Source organism: Lithobates pipiens, unplaced genomic scaffold (assembly GCF_037356315.1).
Source record: "Lithobates pipiens isolate NorthernLeopardFrog02 unplaced genomic scaffold, aLitPip1_a1.2 Scaffold_16, whole genome shotgun sequence".
Classification (NCBI taxonomy): Eukaryota; Metazoa; Chordata; class Amphibia; order Anura; family Ranidae; genus Lithobates; species Lithobates pipiens.
Genome location: NW_027507748.1, coordinates 435,666,315 through 435,686,356, shown reverse-complemented (window position 1 = coordinate 435,686,356; position 20,042 = coordinate 435,666,315). Strand labels below are relative to the sequence as shown.

At 51.7% G+C, this 20,042-nt stretch overlaps 1 protein-coding gene across 1 annotated transcript in view; it reads right to left on the bottom strand.

Moving 5' to 3' along the window:
• The window catches only part of NPAS2 (neuronal PAS domain protein 2), a 177,068-nt gene extending 171,016 nt beyond the window's left edge, over positions 1-6,052 (bottom strand). The window contains exon 1 of the mRNA XM_077482640.1: positions 5,511-6,052. Coding sequence (XP_077338766.1) covers positions 5,511-5,680 — 170 coding nt within the window. The 5' untranslated portion in view covers positions 5,681-6,052. The remainder of the gene's footprint in view (positions 1-5,510) is intronic.
• Between the last annotated feature and the right edge of the window lie 13,990 nt (positions 6,053-20,042).

The window sequence follows — 20,042 nt, the reverse complement described above, 5'->3', positions numbered from 1 at the left end:
TCTGTCACACGCTCCCGATGTTGTAAGACACCACTTTCTAACAGGGCCCCTCGTTGGCTCGCTTCGCTCACCACGCTTTGGGAACAGCCTCGCTTCGCTCGGCATATTTATATTCTAACTTTGTGTCCACTTGGATGGTGGGGCTTGAACCTGGACTCAGGGCAGAATGTAGTATTAAGTGCGCAGGCGCCATGTAGAGCTGTCAATCAGTTGTTCATCTTCGGAAACTTTCGGCATTTCCTTTGTCCTCCTTACTACGCAAGCGCAGTATAGGGTGGACACTATCCGATGGGGGACATTTTTCGACAGGACACCGGTCCTGTGTATCTCGGCTCCTCTTGACTGAGCGTGACTGTGAGCGGAGCCGAGAAGAGAGGAGCCAAGAGCCACCGAAATACACAGCTGAGTGTACTCGGCTAGGTTCGGCTCCACTCACAGTCACGCCCAGTCCCTGTGTTATTCCATCATAGGATGGGACTGGGCGTGACTGTGAGCGGAGCCGAGAGTAGCCGAGTACACTCAGCTATGTGTATTTTGGCAGCGCTGGACTGAGCTCTGCACACTGCACTGAGCTCTGCACCCTGAACACTGGACTGAGCTCTGCAACATGGACCGAGCTCTGCACCCTGCACACTGGACTGAGCTCTGCACCCTGCACACTGGACTGAGCTCTGCAACATGGACCGAGCTCTGCACCCTGAACACTGGACTGAGCTCTGCACACTGCACCCTGAACTGAGCTCTGCACACTGCACTGAGCTCTGCACCCTGCACACTGGACTGAGCTCTGCAACATGGACCGAGCTCTGCACCCTGAACACTGGACTGAGCTCTGCACACTGCATCCTGAACTGAGCTCTGCACACTGCACTGAGCTCTGCACCCTGAACACTGGACTGAGCTCTGCACACTGCACTGAGCTCTGCACCCTGCACACTGGACTGAGATCTGCACACTGCACTGAGCTCTGCACCCTGAACTGAGCTCTGCACCCTGAACTGAGCTCTGCACACTGCACTGAGCTCTGCACCCTGAACACTGGACTGAGCTCTGCACACTGCACTGAGCTCTGCACCCTGCACACTGGACTGAGATCTGCACACTGCACTGAGCTCTGCACCCTGAACTGAGCTCTGCACCCTGAACTGAGCTCTGCACCCTGAACACTGGACTGAGCTCTGCACCCTGCACCCTGAACTGAGCTCTGCACACTGCACTGAGCTCTGCACCCTGAACACTGGACTGAGCTCTGCACACTGCACCCTGCACACTGGACTGAGCTCTGCACCCTGGACTGAGCTCTGCACCATGGATCGAGCTCTGCACCATGGACTAAGCCCTGCACCCTGCACACTGGACCGAGCTCTGCACCATGGACCGAACCCTGCACACTGGACCGAGCTCTGCACACTGGACCGAGCCCTGCACACTGGACCGAGCTCTGCACCCTGGACTGAGCCCTGCACACTGGACCGAACCCTGCACACTGGACTGAGATCTGCACACTGACTGGACCCTGCACACTGGACTGAGCTCTGCACACTGGACCGGACCCTGCACACTGGACTGAGCTCTGCACACTGGACCAGACCCTGGACACTGGACTGAGCTCTGCACCCTGGACTGAGCCCTGCACACTGGACTGAGCTCTGCACCCTGCACTGAGCCCTGCACCCTGGACTGAGCCCTGCACCCTGGACTGAGCCCTGCACACTGGACTGAGATCTGCACCCTGAACACTGGACTGAGCTCGGCACACTGCACTGAGCTCTGCACCCTGAACACTGGACTGAGCCCTGCACACTGGACTGAGATCTGCACCCTGAACACTGGACTGAGCTCGGCACACTGCACTGAGCTCTGCACCCTGAACACTGGACTGAGCTCTGCATACTGGACTGAGCCCTGCACCCTGCACACTGGACTGAGCTCTGCGCCATGGACCAAGCTCTGCACACTGGACTGAGCTCTGCACCATGGACCGAGCTCTGCACCCTGGACTGAGCCCTGCACCCTGCACATTGGACTGAGCTCTGCAACATGGACCGAGCTCTGCACCCTGGACTGAGCCCTGCACCCTGCACACTGGACTGAGCTCTGCAACATGGACCGAGCTCTGCACCCTGGACTGAGCCCTGCACACTGCACACTGGACTGAGCTCTGCAACATGGACCGAGCTCTGCACCCTGGACTGAGCCCTGCACACTGGACTGAACCCTGCACACTGGACTTAGCCCTGCACACTGGCCCGAGCCCTGCACCCTGGACTGAGCCCTGCACACTGGACTGAGCCCTGCACACTGGACCGAACCCTGCACACTGGACCGAACCCTGCACACTGGACCGAACCCTGCATACTGGACTGAGCCCTGCACACTGGACTGAGCCCTGCACACTGGACTGAGCTCTGCACACTGGACTGAGCCCTGCACACTGGACCAAGCTCTGCATAGTGGACTGAGCTCTGCACAGTGGTCTGAGCCCTGCACACTGGACCAAGCTCTGCATAGTGGACTGAGCTCTGCACAGTGGTCTGAGCTTTGCATAGTGGTCTGAGCTCTGCATAGTGGTCTGAGCTCTGCATAGTGGTCTGAGCTCTACACACTGGTCTGAGCTCTGCACCTTGGACTGAGCCCTGCACACTGGACTGAACCCTGCACACTGGACTGAGCTCTGCACACTGGACTGAGCCCTGCACACTGGCCCGAGCCCTGCACACTGGCCCGAGCTCTGTACACTGGACTGAGCCCTGCACCCTGGACTGAGCCCTGCACACTGGACCGAACCCTGCACACTGGACCGAACCCTGCACACTGGACTAAGCCCTGCACACTGCACTGAGCTCTGCACCCTGAACACTGGACTGAGCTCTGCACACTGCACCCTGAACTGAGCTCTGCACACTGCACTGAGCTCTGCACCTTGCACACTGGACTGAGCTCTGCACACTGCACTGAGCTCTGCACCCTGAACTGAGCTCTGCACCCTGAACTGAGCTCTGCACCCTGAACACTGGACTGAGCTCTGCACCCTGCACTGAGCTCTGCACACTGCACTGAGCTCTGCACCCTGAACACTGAACTGAGCTCTGCACACTGCACCCTGCACACTGGACTGAGCTCTGCACCCTGGACTGAGCTCTGCACCCTGGACTGAGCTCTGCACCATGGATCCAGTTCTGCACCATGGACTAAGCCCTGCACCCTGCACACTGGACCGAGCTCTGCACCATGGACCGAACCCTGCACACTGGACCGAGCTCTGCACACTGGACCGAGCCCTGCACACTGGACCGAGCTCTGCACCCTGGACTGAGCCCTGCACACTGGACCGAACCCTGCACACTGACTGGACCCTGCACACTGGACTGAGCTCTGCACACTGGACCGGACCCTGCACACTGGACTGAGCTCTGCACACTGGACCAGACCCTGCACACTGGACTGAGCTCTGCACCCTGGACTGAGCCCTGCACACTGGACTGAGCTCTGCACCCTGCACTGAGCCCTGCACCCTGGACTGAGCCCTGCACCCTGGACTGAGCCCTGCACACTGGACTGAGATCTGCACCCTGAACACTGGACTGAGCTCGGCACACTGCACTGAGCTCTGCACCCTGAACACTGGACTGAGCTCTGCATACTGCACTGAGCCCTGCACCCTGCACACTGGACTGAGCTCTGCACCATGGACCAAGCTCTGCACACTGGACTGAGCTCTGCACCATGGACCGAGCTCTGCACCCTGGACTGAGCCCTGCACCCTGGACTGAGCTCTGCAACATGGACCGAGCTCTGCACCCTGGACTGAGCCCTGCACCCTGCACACTGGACTGAGCTCTGCAACATGGACCGAGCTCTGCACCCTGGACTGAGCCCTGCACACTGCACACTGGACTGAGCTCTGCAACATGGACCGAGCTCTGCACCCTGGACTGAGCCCTGCACACTGGACTGAACCCTGCACACTGGACTTAGCCCTGCACACTGGCCCGAGCCCTGCACCCTGGACTGAGCCCTGCACCCTGGACTGAGTCCTGCACACTGGACCGAACCCTGCACACTGGACCGAACCCTGCACACTGGACCGAGCCCTGCACACTGGACTGAGCCCTGCACACTGGACCAAGCTCTGCATAGTGGACTGAGCTCTGCACAGTGGTCTGAGCCCTGCACACTGGACCGAGCTCTGCATAGTGGACTGAGCTCTGCACAGTGGTCTGAGCTTTGCATAGTGGTCTGAGCTCTGCATAGTGGTCTGAGCTCTACACACTGGTCTGAGCTCTGCACCTTGGACTGAGCCCTGCACACTGGGCTGAACCCTGCACACTGGACTGAGCTCTGCACACTGGACTGAGCCCAGCACACTGGCCCGAGCCCTGCACACTGGCCCGAGCTCTGTACACTGGACTGAGCCCTGCACCCTGGACTGAGCCCTGCACACTGGACCGAACCCTGCACACTGGACCGAACCCTGCACACTGGACTGAGCCCTGCACCCTGGACTGAGCTCTGCACCCTGGACAGAGCCCTGCACACTGGACAGAGCCCTGCACACTGGACCGAGCTCTGCACACTGGACCGAGCTCTGCACCCTGGACCGAGCCCTGCACCCTGGACCGAGCCCTGCACCCTGGACCGAGCCCTGCACACTGGACCGAACCCTGCACACTGGACTAAGCTCTGCACACTGGACCGGACACTGCACACTGGACTGAGCTCTGCACACTAGACCGGACCCTGCACACTGGACTGAGCCCTGCACACTGGACTGAACCCTGCACACTGGACTGAGCTCTGCACACTGGACTGAGCCCTGCACACTGGACCAAGCTCTGCACACTGGACCGAGCCCTGCGCACTGGACCGAGCTCTGCGCACTGGTCTGAGCTCTGCATAGTGGTCTGAGCTCTGCACACTGGTCTGAGCTGTGCACACTGGACTGAGCTCTGCATAGTGGTCTGAGCCCTACACACTGGTCTGAGCTCTGCACACTGGTCTGAGCTCTGCATAGTGGTCTGAGCTCTGCACACTGGTCTGAGCTGTGCACACTGGACTGAGCTCTGCATAGTGGTCTGAGCCCTACACACTGGTCTGAGCTCTGCACACTGGACTGAGCTCTGCATAGTGGTCTGAGCCCTACACACTGGTCTGAGCTCTGCACACTGGTCTGAGCTCTGCACACTGGTCTGAGCTCTGCATAGTGGACTGAGCTCTGCATAGTGGACTGAGCTCTGCATATTGGTCTAAGCTCTGCACCCTGGTCTGAGCTCTGCACACTGGTCTGAGCTCTGCATAGTGGACTGAGCTCTGCATAGTGGACTGAGCTCTGCATATTGGTCTAAGCTCTGCACCCTGGTCTGAGCTCTGCACCCTGGTCTGAGCTCTGCATAGTGGACTGAGCTCTGCATATTGGTCTGAGCTCTGCATATTGGTCTGAGCTCTGCACACTGGTCTGAGCTCTGCATATTGGTCTGAGCTCTGCACACTGGTCTTATCCCTGCTCTTACCTGGCAGCGCTGTGGCGCGCGGGCGGCGGGGCGCTCCTCAGGCGGCTCCTCTTGCTCCTCAGTACGGTGCTGCTGTCCGCTGAAGCGAGCTGTGTGGGGGCCTCCTCCTCCCCCCGAGCGCTGTCCGAACCCTTCGCAGTGGCCTTAGCTCTATAGCCGCTATATCTCATGGTGTGACGGGGCGCCGCATGCCAGGCTCAGCGGCAGTCCAGGGGCTCCCTCCTCACACATGGGCTGCATGACGAGCTGGGCGCCAAGTTCCCGCTCCTGTCACAGACATGACAAGTCCCCTTCCATGTTCTCCTCGGCGGAGACGAGTCACCATGAAGATGAAGGGAGAGCACCTTTGTCAGTCATAGGTTATCTATGGCCCCAGAAGTAGAGGTGGCCGGGCATGGGGGTGTGGGCTGTGTGTGGAAATGTGTGAAGGAATGAAGACATGCACTCTTTAATAGAATGAGAGGGAAGGACTAGAAATCCAGTGTAGGTGGTGAGGAGAAAGGAAAGCGCGCTGCTGCCTGTCAGGCACAAGTGCAGGAAATGTTCCACTGACCTACATATTTCTCCAAACATACTGACCTTTTTTTCTGCTGTGTGGGAGGAAAACAGGGAGGATCCAAGGCTAGGGAGAAGAGCCAGTGAGAGGAGAAGAGGCAGTGAGAGAAGAGCCAGTGAGAGGAGAAGAGGCAGTGAGAGAAGAAAAGTGAGGGGAGAAGAGGCAGTGAGAGAAGACAAGTGAGGGGAGAAGAGGCAGTGAGAGAAGACAAGTGAGGGGGGAAGAGGCAGTGAGAGAAGACAAGTGAGGGGAGAAGAGGCAGTGAGAGAAGACAAGTGAGGGAGAAGAGGCAGTGAGGGGAGAAGAGTCAGTGAGAGAAGACAAGTGAGGGGAGAAGAGCCAGTGAGGCGGGAAGGGGCAGTGAGAGAAGACAAGTAAGGGAGAAGAGGCAGTGAGAGGAGAAGAGACAGTGTGGGGAGAAAACAAGTGAGGGGAGAAGAGCCAGCGAGGGGAGAAGAGTCAGTGAGGGGAGAAGAGCCAGTGAGAGGAGAAGAGCCAGTGAGGGGAGAAGAGTCAGTGAGGGAGAAGAGGCAGTGAGGGGAGAAGAGGCAGTGAGAGAAGACAAGTGAGGAAGAAGAGGCAGTGAGAGGAGAAGAGCCAATGAGGGGATAAGAGCCAGTGAGGGGAGAAGAGCCAGTGAGGGGAGAAGAGCCAGAGAGGGGAGAAGAGCCAGCGAGGGGAGAAGAGGCAGTGAGGTGAGAAGAGCCAGAGAGGGGAGAAGAGCTAGCGAGGGGAGAAGAGGCAGCGAGGGAAGAAGAGACAGCAAGGGGAGAAGAGCCAGTGAAGGGAGAAGAGGCAGTGAGAGAAGACAAGTGAGGGAGAAGAGGCAGTGAGAGGAGAAGAGACAGAGAAGGGAGAGGACAAGTGAGGGGAGAAGAGGCAGTGAGAGGAGAAGAGGCAGTGAGGGGAGAAGAGTCATTGAGGGGAGAAGACCAGTGAGGGGAGAAGACCAGTGAGGGGAGAAAAGCCAGTGAGGGGAAAAGAGGCAGTGAGGGGAGAAGGGAGAGGACAAGTGAGGGGAGAAGAGGCAGTGAGAGGAGAAGAGGCAGTGAGGGGAAAAGAGGCAGTGAGGGGAGAAGAGCACAGCACAAGGAGGCTCTGCTATCACTATCAGATAGTCAGAGCTGACAAATAGTACTTCTAACCTAAAAGACACAAGGGAGAGGGGGTCCTGATCCCAAGAGCATGCAATCTATCAGGGAACTGCTACTTGTCACACTGGCAGCTGCACACTTTGCTTGCCTCATTTGTGTGCAAATTGACAACAAGGGGTTAACGCTCACACTGTTGCACCATTGTACCATTAAACAATAAGGCGAATAAAAGGATGCAGGCTGTCACAGGCGTTAACGTGCTTTTCTGAATCTCCCGTGTTGTATCGCCTGTTGATCCTGCCAGTAGATCGGTTATTTTGCCACTTCATTTATCAGGGTGACAACACTGTTCTTCATGAAGTTGCTCAGCAGCGTTGCCATCCTGCAGGCAGGGTTGTCTGAAGCTGGTGGATTGAAATCCCATCCATGCGTGTCCGTAGCTGTTCAACACAAATCGACTGTTAAGCCGGCCATACACGGTTAAAAAATCGTTAGGAAAAGCATTTGATGCACTCGATCACGTGACTGTGAAACATCAGTGGGCTAATTTTGATTCTCAAAATGCAAATTTATGCCAAAAATGTCAGATTTTTTTGCACTGAAATGAACGATTTTCAAAACAGCAGTGGAAAACAGTTTGAACAAATCAACAGCCCTTGATGCGTTAAGATGTAACCCCAGATCGTGTAATCCATTGACAAAAAATCTACTGTTATCGATCGATAATATGTCAATAATTGGGGGACATCTATTGATATATACAATGATGGCGTTATTGCACGTTCTATTTTTTTCATTCTGTTTTTTTTTTTCAAACAATTTTATAACCGCCTATGTCCAGCATTAGATCGACTTCTGTTGACTGCAGCCACTAATCAAAGTATTCTGACAGCAGAGAGTCCCGCTGTCTGTTGTGGGACAGCTGAGTTCTTTAACCAAATCAATACTAGGCACTTACACCCGCTTTTCAGCTTTCAGCGCTGTCACACTTTGAATCACAATTGTGCTGTCATTCTATGCTGTAGCCAGATGACATTTTTATCATTTTCTTTACACAAATAGAGCTTTCTTTCGGTGGGTCTCTCCTGGGTTTTTTATTTTTTCCTAAAAAAAAAAGAAAGGAAAACCAAAAATTTTGAAAAAAAAAAGTTTTTCTTAGTTTCTGTTGGTAAATTTTGTAAATAAGTAATTTTTCTCCTTCACTGATGGGCGCTGATGAGGCAGCACAGATGGGCACTGATAGGCTGCACTTATGGGCACTGATGAGGTGGCACTTATGGGCACTGATTAGGTACAAAAAGGAAAACTGTAAGGCCGCGTACACACGGGCGGACTGTTCGCCCAACCTTGTCCGCTGAACAGTGTTTGGGCGGACAGTCCGCTCGTGTGTGGGCTTTCAGCGGACAGTTTCAGCGGACAGTTGGACGGACAAAGTCTTTCGGAAATTCCGAAAAACTGTCCGCTGAAACTGTGTTTGAGCGAACAGTCCGCCCGTGTGTGGGCTTGTCCGCTGTACTTTCGTAATGAGCGGACTGTTCCCGCTCGGAAAGTCCGTCCATTTCGAGCGCGTGTACAGGTAGGCGGGGCCCGCGAAGGAGACGTCGCGGGCTCCGCCGCCTGGAATGGGCTTAAAGGGGAACCCCAACGCCGAAAAAAATCGGCGTGGGGGTTCCCCCCAAGTCCACACCAGACCCTTGTCCGAGCACGCTACCCGGCCGGCCAGGAAAGGGGCGAGCGCGCCCCCCCTCCTGAGCCGTACCAGGCCGCGTGCCCTCAACATGGGGGGTGCCTTGGGGAAGGGGGGGCCGCGCGGCCCCCCCACCCCAAAGCACCTTGTCCCCATGTTGATGAGGACAAGGGCCTCTTCCCGACAACCCTGGCCGTTGGTTGTCGGGGTCTGCGGGCGGGGGGCTTATCGGAATCCGGGAGCCCCCTTTAAGAAGGGGGCCCCGGATACCGGCCTCCCACCCTATGTGAATGAGTATGGGGTACAATGTACCCCTACCCATTCACCTGTGAACTAAAGTACAATAAAAAACACAACACAGAGAAAAAATATTTTATTGCACAGCTCCGGGGGTCTTCTCGCCGGACTCCTCCGCTATGTGTGTGTAGCTCTTTTGCTAGCGGAGGAGTCCGGCTTTCTTCCTCCCCGCCGCCGGCCTCTTCTCCCGACTTCGGGGGTCTTGTCCCCCTCTTCGGTTCTTCTGCCGGGCCACCGCGCCTGGTCCGGTGGCCCGGTCTTCTGTCGCCGTCTTCCGTTCTTCTGTCGCCGCCTTCGGTTCTTCTGCCGGGCCACCGCGCCTTCTTGTAGCTCTTTTACAGGCGGTGGCCCGGTCTTCTGTCGCCGCTGTCGTCGCCGCCGCCTTCCGTTCTTGTTCTTCTTGTTCTTCTTCTTCTCCTGGAGATGTTGACTCGACGAGCTCTCCGGCCGGAATGCCAGGGACACGCTCCGCTGCCACTTATATAGTGACAATGGGGCGGTGTCACATGGTATATGTCACATGGGTTGGTCACATGGGTTGATGTCACATGGGGACTATGACATCGTAAGGGGGCGGGGTCACCATGTGACCAACCCATGTGACATATACCATGTGACACCGCCCCATTGTCACTATATAAGTGACCGCACAGCGCGGCTCTGGCATTCCGGCCGGAGAGCTCGTCGAGTCAACATCTCCAGGAGAAGAAGAAGAACAAGAAGAAGAACAAGAACGGAAGGCGGCGGCGGCGGCGACGACAGCGGCGACAGAAGACCGGGCCACCGCCTGTAAAAGAGCTACAAGAAGGCGCGGTGGCCCGGCAGAAGAACCGAAGGCGGCGACAGAAGAACGGAAGACGGCGACAGAAGACCGGGCCACCGGACCAGGCGCGGTGGCCCGGCAGAAGAACCGAAGAGGGGGACAAGACCCCCGAAGTCGGGAGAAGAGGCCGGCGGCGGGGAGGAAGAAAGCCGGACTCCTCCGCTAGCAAAAGAGCTACACACACATAGCGGAGGAGTCCGGCGAGAAGACCCCCGGAGCTGTGCAATAAAATATTTTTTCTCTGTGTTGTGTTTTTTATTGTACTTTAGTTCACAGGTGAATGGGTAGGGGTACATTGTACCCCATACTCATTCACATAGGGTGGGAGGCCGGTATCCGGGGCCCCCTTCTTAAAGGGGGCTCCCGGATTCCGATAAGCCCCCCGCCCGCAGACCCCGACAACCAACGGCCAGGGTTGTCGGGAAGAGGCCCTTGTCCTCATCAACATGGGGACAAGGTGCTTTGGGGTGGGGGGGCCGCGCGGCCCCCCCTTCCCCAAGGCACCCCCCATGTTGAGGGCACGCGGCCTGGTACGGCTCAGGAGGGGGGGCGCGCTCGCTCGCCCCCCTTTCCTGGCCGGCCGGGTAGCGTGCTCGGACAAGGGTCTGGTGTGGACTTGGGGGGAACCCCCACGCCGATTTTTTTCGGCGTTGGGGTTCCCCTTTAAGCCCATTCCAGGCGGCGGAGCCCGCGACGTCTCCTTCGCGGGCCCCGCCTACCTGTACACGCGCTCGAAATGGGCGGATTTGCCTCCGCCTTACGTGGGCGAGTCCGTTCATTTCAAAAGTTGAGCGAACTGTTTGCCCAACCTTGTTCGTCAAACAGTCCGCTCGTGTGTGGGCAAGTCCGCTCATGCAAATTTTGAGCGGACTGTTTGATGAAACTGTTTGCCGAACAAGGTTGGGCGAACAGTCCGCCCGTGTGTACGCGGCCTCAGGGCAGAGATGTGTACCTCTATACATGCAACAGTCACAGTTCATTAGTCCATATGATAAGCTAAACAATGCCAGATCCTAAAAGGAGATGGTGGTGGGTGGCAGCTATCCTTAGAGAGAAGCCAGCTCTATAATAGGATGAGGGAATAAAAAGGAACAAGGTGCAGTCCAGTGGCTGGTTCATCCTAATCCACAGAGAAGTGGTTGTGGGAGACAACATGTGCAGTCTTTTCCTATGGCCACCAGGAAGACAGCCAGGTCCGATGTGGAACGCAGGTGGAACACAGGCGATGACATCACAGGAAGCAGAACCAGGGGAAGCAACAAGGGAGGAAGTTCTGGAGAGAACAGTCTACTGCTCATTCTACAGACCTATCAATGATAGGCCTGTAGAGGGAGCAGTAAACTCTGAGCGCGTAGCCTGTTTGTTCTCTACAGAACTTCCTCCCTTGTTGCTTCCCTTGGTTCTGCTTCCTGTGATGTCATTGCCTGTGTTCCACCTGTGATGTCATCGCCTGTGTTCCACCTGCGTTCCACGTTGGACCTGGCTGTCTTCCTGGTGGCTACAGAAAAAGACTGCACATCTTGTCTCCCACAACCACCTCCCTCTGGATTAGGATGGACCAGCCACTGGACTGCACCTTGTGCCCAAAGCACAGATGAGCCTGATTTTATTCACCTTCCTGTAAGTACATTTATTGCTGTGTCATTAAAATCTTACTTAACTTATTGCACTTAGGTGGCACTTCCTTTTTGTTCCCTTGTCTACTGTTTAGGTGACACTGATGAGGAGGCACGAATATGCCGCACTTATGGGCACTGATAGATGGCACTGATATGTGACACTGATAGGCGGCACTGATGGGTGGACACTGGGCATGGATAGGCTGCACTGGTGGGCACAGATAGGCAGCACTGGGCATTGATGAGCAGCAGTGATGGGCATTGATGGGCAGCACTGATAGCCAACACTGACTGGCATCACTAATGGCCACTGATTGCTGACACTAGGGATGAGCTCAGGCGTGTTCGCATTGGAACACGTGCAGAGCCCGCCAGGAAGTTGGAGCAGCGCTGCGCTAATCACAGGCAGTCAGACATTTCCCCCGATATGTGGCTGCAGAGATCGAGCAATGTCTCATTGCCTGTGATTAGCACAGTGCTGCACCGACTTCCTGGCGGGCTCTGCAGGTGTTCCATGTGAACACACCTGAGCTCACCCCTAGCTGGCAATTGTGGACACTGCTGGCACTTTTGGGCACAGATTGGTGGCAGTTGTGGGCACTGGTTGGCACTGATTGCTGGCACTGGTGGCACTTAATTGTAATCAGGGCACTGATGATCAGTGACCTGATTACATCCCTAGATGTCCTCTGTGAGGAGATGCCGTTGATCGGCTCTCCTCTCCTCACACTCTGTCAGTGTGAGGCGAGGAGAGCAGATTACCAGCATCTCTGTGTTTACATGTGACCAGCTGTGATTGGACAAAGCTGATCGCATGGTTAAAGAGCCGCGGCCACAGCTTTTTACACAGGTCAGGGTCACGCCATGTCCTAGCAACATGGTGCAGCCACGGTCACCACGCTGCATGCCCCCAGGGGAACGCGAGAGCGGTCGTTCTGTGCGGCCATCATATGACGTCCATCCAGAACAAGAGCCGTGCCGCCGAGTCGTCATTTGATGGCCGGCCGGCGGGAAGAGGTTAAAGAGGAAGTAAACGTCCCTCTAATGTTTGTGCCTATAGGTAAGCCTATACTATGGCTTACCTATAGGTACTGTAAATATCTCCTAAACTTGCACCATTCAGAAGATATTTACTGTATACTGCCTGTGCCATTTCTTCAGAACCTTGTGCCGTGACCAGCGGCTCCGGCGTGTATGCGCGGGAGTGACGTCACAAGGCTCCGGCCAGTCACAGAGGCTGGAGTCCACGGACCCGGAAAAAACATGGATGCGGCCTCCAGTGTGGACAACGAGGGCTTAGTTTGCAGGTAAGTGTCACATATTGTGCTAGCATGCAATGCATACTAGCTCATTATGCCTTTACTTTGCCGGTAAGAAAAAAAAGCAAAAAAAAAAGCAGAGTTAAAGTCAGCAGATACAGTTTTTGTAGCTGCTGACTTTTTATTTTTTTGCACAGGAGACTGGAACTCCTATTTAAGGGTTAATTTGTTTATTTATTATTATTTATTTACTTATTTTTATTTATTTATTGTGTTAGGTTAGGGCTATGACGAGTTAGGATTATGAGTTAAAGCGAAGCGCCACCCAAAAGGTGTTTTCACCCCCCCCCCCTCACTGGCACATTTGATACTTTTTAAGGGGGGGCAGGGTACTTGGTTTTAACAGGCACCCGCTCCCACTTCGGGGTAAGATTGCCGCTGTGATCTACGAAGATGAGTGAGGTGAGTACAGTGATTAGGCCCCGCCTACTCGCACACATGGACTATCAAACAAAAATATGTGGTAACAGTTGTAAAATCGCAGCAAAGTTTATGGCTAAACCTGATTGCATTCTTTGTTACACTGACAGTGCAGGTGCCAGAGAGGACATAATGGCTGACCAACACACACCAACACACAGAAAAGGAAGAGGGTTTACAGCATCAGGAAAAGGAATTTATCTCACACCAGGATTGTTTTGATTGGTCAAATGGCAAGTCGGACTATCACAAAGTTGGATCAAAAACATATCCAGTTCATAGAAGTAGGACCAATGTAGGACTGATGTTGCAGGGCAAAGCCAGATCGACAGTCGTATGACTGTCATTCCGTAGCAGTGTGAACCCAGCCTAAGGCGGTATGAAACTCAAAACCAAAAATTTATTATATTGCAGATCTCCAGTCATTAGATGTGGTGGCTGCAACAGTTTTGTATTTTTTAGGCTTTTTTTCTCTCTGTTTTTACCTGGTGATCTTACCAGTAACACACCTCTTGTATTATAGTGCACCCACTCTGGAATAAGGAGCACAGGGGGCACCTTTGGAAGGCAGCATTGTCAGTCTGGGGGGAGTTTTAGATGTACTAGCAGATTTAGATACACTAATAAATTGAAGCTGAATTCCTGCTATATGGGTTTTCTTTTTCCTGAATCATACTTACCTAAATGGATGCAGCATCTGTCCCCCGGCGCCTCTACACGGAGAACCGATCGATCGAACACCACCGATTCCTCGGTTCTCACTCACGAGCAGAGAGCCGGAGACTGTCAGTCACAGGGGGGGCTGGCTCAGACTTTCAGCGCCTTGCCAAGAGGCTGAGCTGGGTGTTGGTCCAGGGATCTGGCGGATCCCGACTCCATGGTCGTGATGTACTCTGTGACGTGAGCAGAGAGTGGTCTTCAGCCCGCTCCCTGCTGAAAACAGATCACAGGAGGGCAAAACGAACTGCACTCCTGTGATCCATAGGAGACGTACAGTCAAATGAGCTTTGGCAGTACTTCCCCTTTAATGAGCAGTTACAACATACAGTTTTGTTTCTTTTGGGATGAAGGTTTTACATAAATTAATATAAGCTGACCATGGTAAGCACCCCCATCAGTATTAAATGGTTTATCACTGCTGTACTACAGATGATTACTACTGTAACTGCTACATCCGCAGAACAACTTGTTCTGTTGAAAAACAGCAAACCTACTGGCCAGATCACCAGTTGTAAAAATAAAGGAAACAGAGCCTAGAAAACAAAACAAATGCAGTCACCACACCTAAAAATTTAAGAAATGATAAGCTGCAATATAACAAATGTTTGCTGTGTGGTTTTGTGACGGACCGCCTGGCACCCCGCCCGGGGGTGCGTCCGCCAAACAGTTCCACCTGCCCTCCATACCCTTCCAGCAGACTTCCTAGCAGGGAGCTTTTAACTAGTTCAAATGACGGCCAGGCGGCGCACCTATTGTAGTGGGAGGGCGTCATATGACGTCCTCCCATTTAAACAGGGAATGCGCGCAATCGGGCACGCGCATCCCTGTTTCTTCGGTGGCGGCGTGTCACGGAGACACCGCTCGCCACCGAAGGGGGTAAACAGCCATTGGGTATGGCTGTTTACCACGTGATCGGCCGTGATGAAGTCACGGCCGATCACATATGGTCACACCCCCACTGTGCACGGCGTGTGCACGCGAGCACGTCGGTGACAGCATGTTCCCGGGAACACTGCTCGTCACCGACGCTGGTAAACAGCCATTGACCGGCTATTTACCCACGTGATCGGCTGTGATCGTTTCACAGCCGATCACTAAAATGTAAATAAACCGCGGTAACAAGATGTTACCGGGTTCTCCCCCTCGCACACCAATCGTGTGTGAGGAGGAGATTGCAGTAATATCTCGTCACCGCTTACAGTACACACCAATCACACTGATTGCCCCCCCCCAATAAAGAGGACCTGTCACCACCCATCATAGTACCTGTCACTCACAGTTCATCAGAGTACCTGTCATAGTCCATCAGAGTACCTGAGTACCTGTCACAGTCCATCAGAGTACTCGAGTACCTGTCACAGCCCATCAGAGTACCTGAGTACCTGTCACAGTCCATCAGAGTACCCGAGTACCTGTCACAGCCCATCAAAGTACCCGAGCACCTGTCACAGCCCATCAGAGTACCCGAGCACCTGTCCCAGTTCATCTGAGTACCCGAGTACCTGTCCCAGTCCATCTGAGTACCCGAGCACCTGTCCCAGTTCACCTGAGTACCTGAGTACCTGTCTCAGTCCATATGAGTACCTGAGTACCTATCACCGCCCTTCAGAGTATCCAAATACCAGTCACCAGGCCATCAGAGAACCTGTCACCAGGCCATCAGAGTACACAAGTACCTGTCACCAGGCCATCAGAATACCCGAGTACCTGTCACCAGGCCATCAGAGTGCCCGAGTACCTGTCACCAGGCTATCAGAGTACTCAAGTACCTGTCACCAGGTCATCAGAGTACCCGAGTACCTGTCACCAGGCCATCAGAGTACTCGAGTACCTGTCACCAGGCCATCAGAGTACTCAAATACCTGTCACCAGGCCATCAGAGTACTCAAATACCTGTCACCAGCCCATCAGAGTACCCGAGTACCTATTTGCAGCCCATGCCTCATAGAATATATATGTTGGGGTGTTTGCTTTCCAAAATAGTGTCATTTTGTGGGTAATTGCACTGTCCTGGTGCTCCAGGACCTTCAAAAGTGTGATAGGTAGGAATGAAATGAGATGTGTCATTTATGCTCCTAGAACGCCTGAAGGTACTACTTCAATGTTCGGCCTCTCTATGTGGCCAGGCTGTGTAAAAATCCTACACATGTGGTATCGCCATACTTGAGAGAAGTAGCAGAATGTGTTTTGGGGTGTAATTTTTGCTATATACGTGCTATGTGTTAGAAATATCTTATAAATTGACAACTTTGTGTAAAAAAAAAAATGCGTTTTCATTTTTTTCCACATTTTCCAAAAAACTTCTGGAAAAAAATGAACCGTTCAAAAGACTCATTATGCCTCACAGATTATACATTGGGGTGTTTGCTTTCCAAAATGGGGTCCTTTTATGGGAAATTCCATTGTCCTGGTACTCCAGGGCCTTCAAAAGTGTAATAGGTGGTTGAGAAATGAGATGCGTCATTTTTGCTCATAGAACGTCTGAAGGTACAACTTCAGTGTTGGTGCTCTGTATGTGGCCAGTCATTTGGGGGGGTATTTGAATTTTCCTGACTCGTTAGTGTCTCAAGAAATTAGATACACCTGATCAGATGTGATAAATTTTCAGTGATTGGCATCATAGTTTGTAGACTCTATAACTTTCACAAAGACCAAATAATATATACTAATGTGGGTTATTTTTACCAAAGATATGTAGCAGTATAAATTTTGGCCAAAATTTATGAAGAAAAATTACTAATTACCAAAAATTAATGACAGAAACAAAGAAAAAGGCATTTTTTTCACAAAATTTACAGTTTATTTTATTTATAGCACAAAAAAACAAAAAAACACTAGTGATTAAATACCTCTAAAAGAAAGCTCTATTTGTGTGGAAAAAAGGACGCAAGTTTCATATGGGTACAGTGTTGCATGACTGAGTAATTGTCATTCAAACTGTGAGAGCGCTGAAAGCTGAAAATTGGTCTGGTCAGGAAGGGGGTGTAAGTACACTGTATTGAGGTGGTTAATCAGAAAGAAGAGGTTAAAAACTCCGGCGTTGCAGTGTTTTCGATGCACTTTTCAGGCGCTTCGGAAGTGCTGCCCATTCATTGCAATGGACAAGGGCGTTTTGGGAGTGCTGTATACAGTGTTTCCAAACCGCCCAAAGATGCTGCTTGCAGGACTTTTCCGAACGTCCCACCACCGCGCCGCCCAGGTGTGAAAACACCCATTGTAATGAATGGGAGACAGTTTTCAGGCGCTTTACAGGGACTATTTTCTAGCACTAAAATGTCTGAAAACTGCCTCAGTGTGAAAGGGGTCTTAAAGGGATGAGGTGGCAACCCATTTGGGAATTACATGGGCAGTATGCAAGCAAAGGCATTCTGCCTAGGAACACCCATTCCTCCACACCGATGCCCACCCATCAAGGCATTTTTATATTTGTATACCTTCTCCGAAGAGCTGGCCCTCTGCTTGCATCAGGGCTGGAAGGAGCACCAGCTATGATCTGCCTGTATTGCATATAGAAGCACAAAGGCCTAGCGATGACATCGCTGGGTCTAATAAAAGGTATGAAACTAAAAAGGTACATATTTTATTAAACAATGTAATTAGTATGTTGATGAGGGAAGGAGGAACCAGGAAACCATCTGCGTGTTGTGGTGTGCTGCATTAAAAATGACTGCATATCTGGTTTTAGTGCCTTGCGAAGGTTTGCAGCCAATCCAAACTGAATAGACTGCTTAAATTCTAATTCTACCAATACACCTCCCCTCTTCTGGGTTAAATGACAGCTACTTAATGACATGGTGTCTCGCTCTGCAGCAATTAGGAAATGCCCACCGCCGCAGGAAGAAGAGTACAAGGACGACCTGTGACATCATCGAACCCAGCTGAAGACACCTGGAAAAACAAGTGTGGATATTAATTTATTTCTCTCCAGCTCAATGTTGTGAGCGGTATGTGTCTTGGCAGCTTTTTTATGCAAATAAAGCATTTGTTCTTATAAAATGTTAGGCCTCATGCACACTGGACGTTTTTACAGCAGCTGTTTTTGGCTTCAGACATTTTTTTTCTACAGTCAATAAACTCCCCATCATGTTATTCTATGTGTCTATGCACACATAGGCTGTTATCAGCAGTTTTTGGCTGGGGCATTTTCTGTCTGTAAAAAAAAAAATACAGTGGGTTCTGAAAGTTTTACAGCTGTTTTCAGCTGTAAAAACGCTCTAACGCCAAAAAACGCTGATAAACATTGAATTTTTTTTTTAAACCCAGCTAACGCGGAAAAACACTAACAAACGCTAAAAAACGCTATTTAAAAAAACATTGAAAAACTTACTGCAAAGCTACTGGCTTTTTATAATGTTATTTTAACGTCCAGTGTGCATGTGGCCTATAGCTGAGTACCCTATACAAGTTTAGTAACCAATACGCTGCAAAATATTTAGTGATTAGTTGTTTCAAAAAGCTTTTGAATAAAAATAAAAATTTTGAAAAAAAGTCGCTAGACTTTAGTCGGCTGTGACTTTTTTGCTGTTGTTAAAATAGTCTTAATTGTATTCCTCTGAACCTGCGAATCATTGGCATGCTGCTTCTCACTATCATTTGCTTTTTCAATATTTAATCACAAGAATTAATAAATAATGAAACGACTTAGAATAGAAAGAAGAGTGGATGACAAGCAAAAAAATATTTTGATCTGGAATATTTAACAAGCTATTAATTTTGCAGTACCTAATACTGCTATTAACATACAGTATGTGTTAATAGAAATACTGCACAAGCTCATGTCATTAATTCATTTGTTTTACTCATTGATACAGTGGTGTGAAAAAGTGTTTGCCCCCTTCCTCATTCCCTGTTCCTTTGCATGTTTGTCACACTTAAGTGTTTCGAAACATCAAACCAATTTAAACAATAGTCAAGGACAACACAAGTAAACACAAAATGCAATTTGTAAATGAAGGTGTTTATTATCAAAGGTGAAAAAAAATCCAAACCATCATGGCCCTGTGTGAAAAAGTGATTGCCCCCCTTGTTAAAACATACTATAACTGTGGTTGTCCACACCTGAGTTCAATTTCTCTAGCCACACCTAGGCCTGATTATTGCCACACCTGTTCACAATCAAGGCATCACTTAAATAGGAGCTGCTTGACACAGTAAGGTCCACCAGAAGATCCTTAAAAGTTACACATAATGCCGAGACCCAAAGAAATTCAGGAACAATTGAGAAAGAAAGTAATTGAGATCTATCAGTCTGGAAAGGGTTATAAAGCCATTTCCAAAGCTTTGGGAATCCAGCGAACCACAGTGAGAGCCATTATCCACAAATGGCGAAGACTTGGAACAGTGGTGAACCTTCCCAGGAGTGGCCGGCCGCCCATAATTACCCCAAGAGCGCAGCGACGACTAATCCAAGAGGTCACAAAAGACCCCACAACAATGTCCAAGGAACTGCAGGCCTCACTTGCCTCAGTTAAGGTCAGCGTTCATGCCTCCACCATCAGGAAAAGACTGGGCAAAAATGGCCTGCATGGCAGAGTTCCAAGGAGAAAACCACTGCTGAGCAAAAAGAACATCAAAGCTCGTCTCAATTTCTCCACAACACATCTTGATGATCCCCAAGACTTTTGGGACAACATTCTGTGGACCGATGAGACAAAAGTGGAACGCTTTGGAAGGTGTGTGTCCAAGTATATCTGGCGTAGAAGGAACACTGCATTTCATAAAAAGAACATTATACCAACAGTAAAATATGGTGGTGGTAGTGTGATGGTCTGGGGCTGTTTTGCTGCTTCAGGACCTGGAAGACTTGCCGTGATAAAAGGAACTATGAATTCTGCTGTCTACCAAGAGATCCTGAAGGAGAATGTCCGACCATCTGTTCGTGTACTCAAGCTGAAACGAACTTGGGTTCTGCAGCAGGACAATGATCCTAAACACACCAGCAAGTCCACCACCGAATGGCTGAAGAAAAACAAAATGAAGACTTTGGAGTGGCCTAGC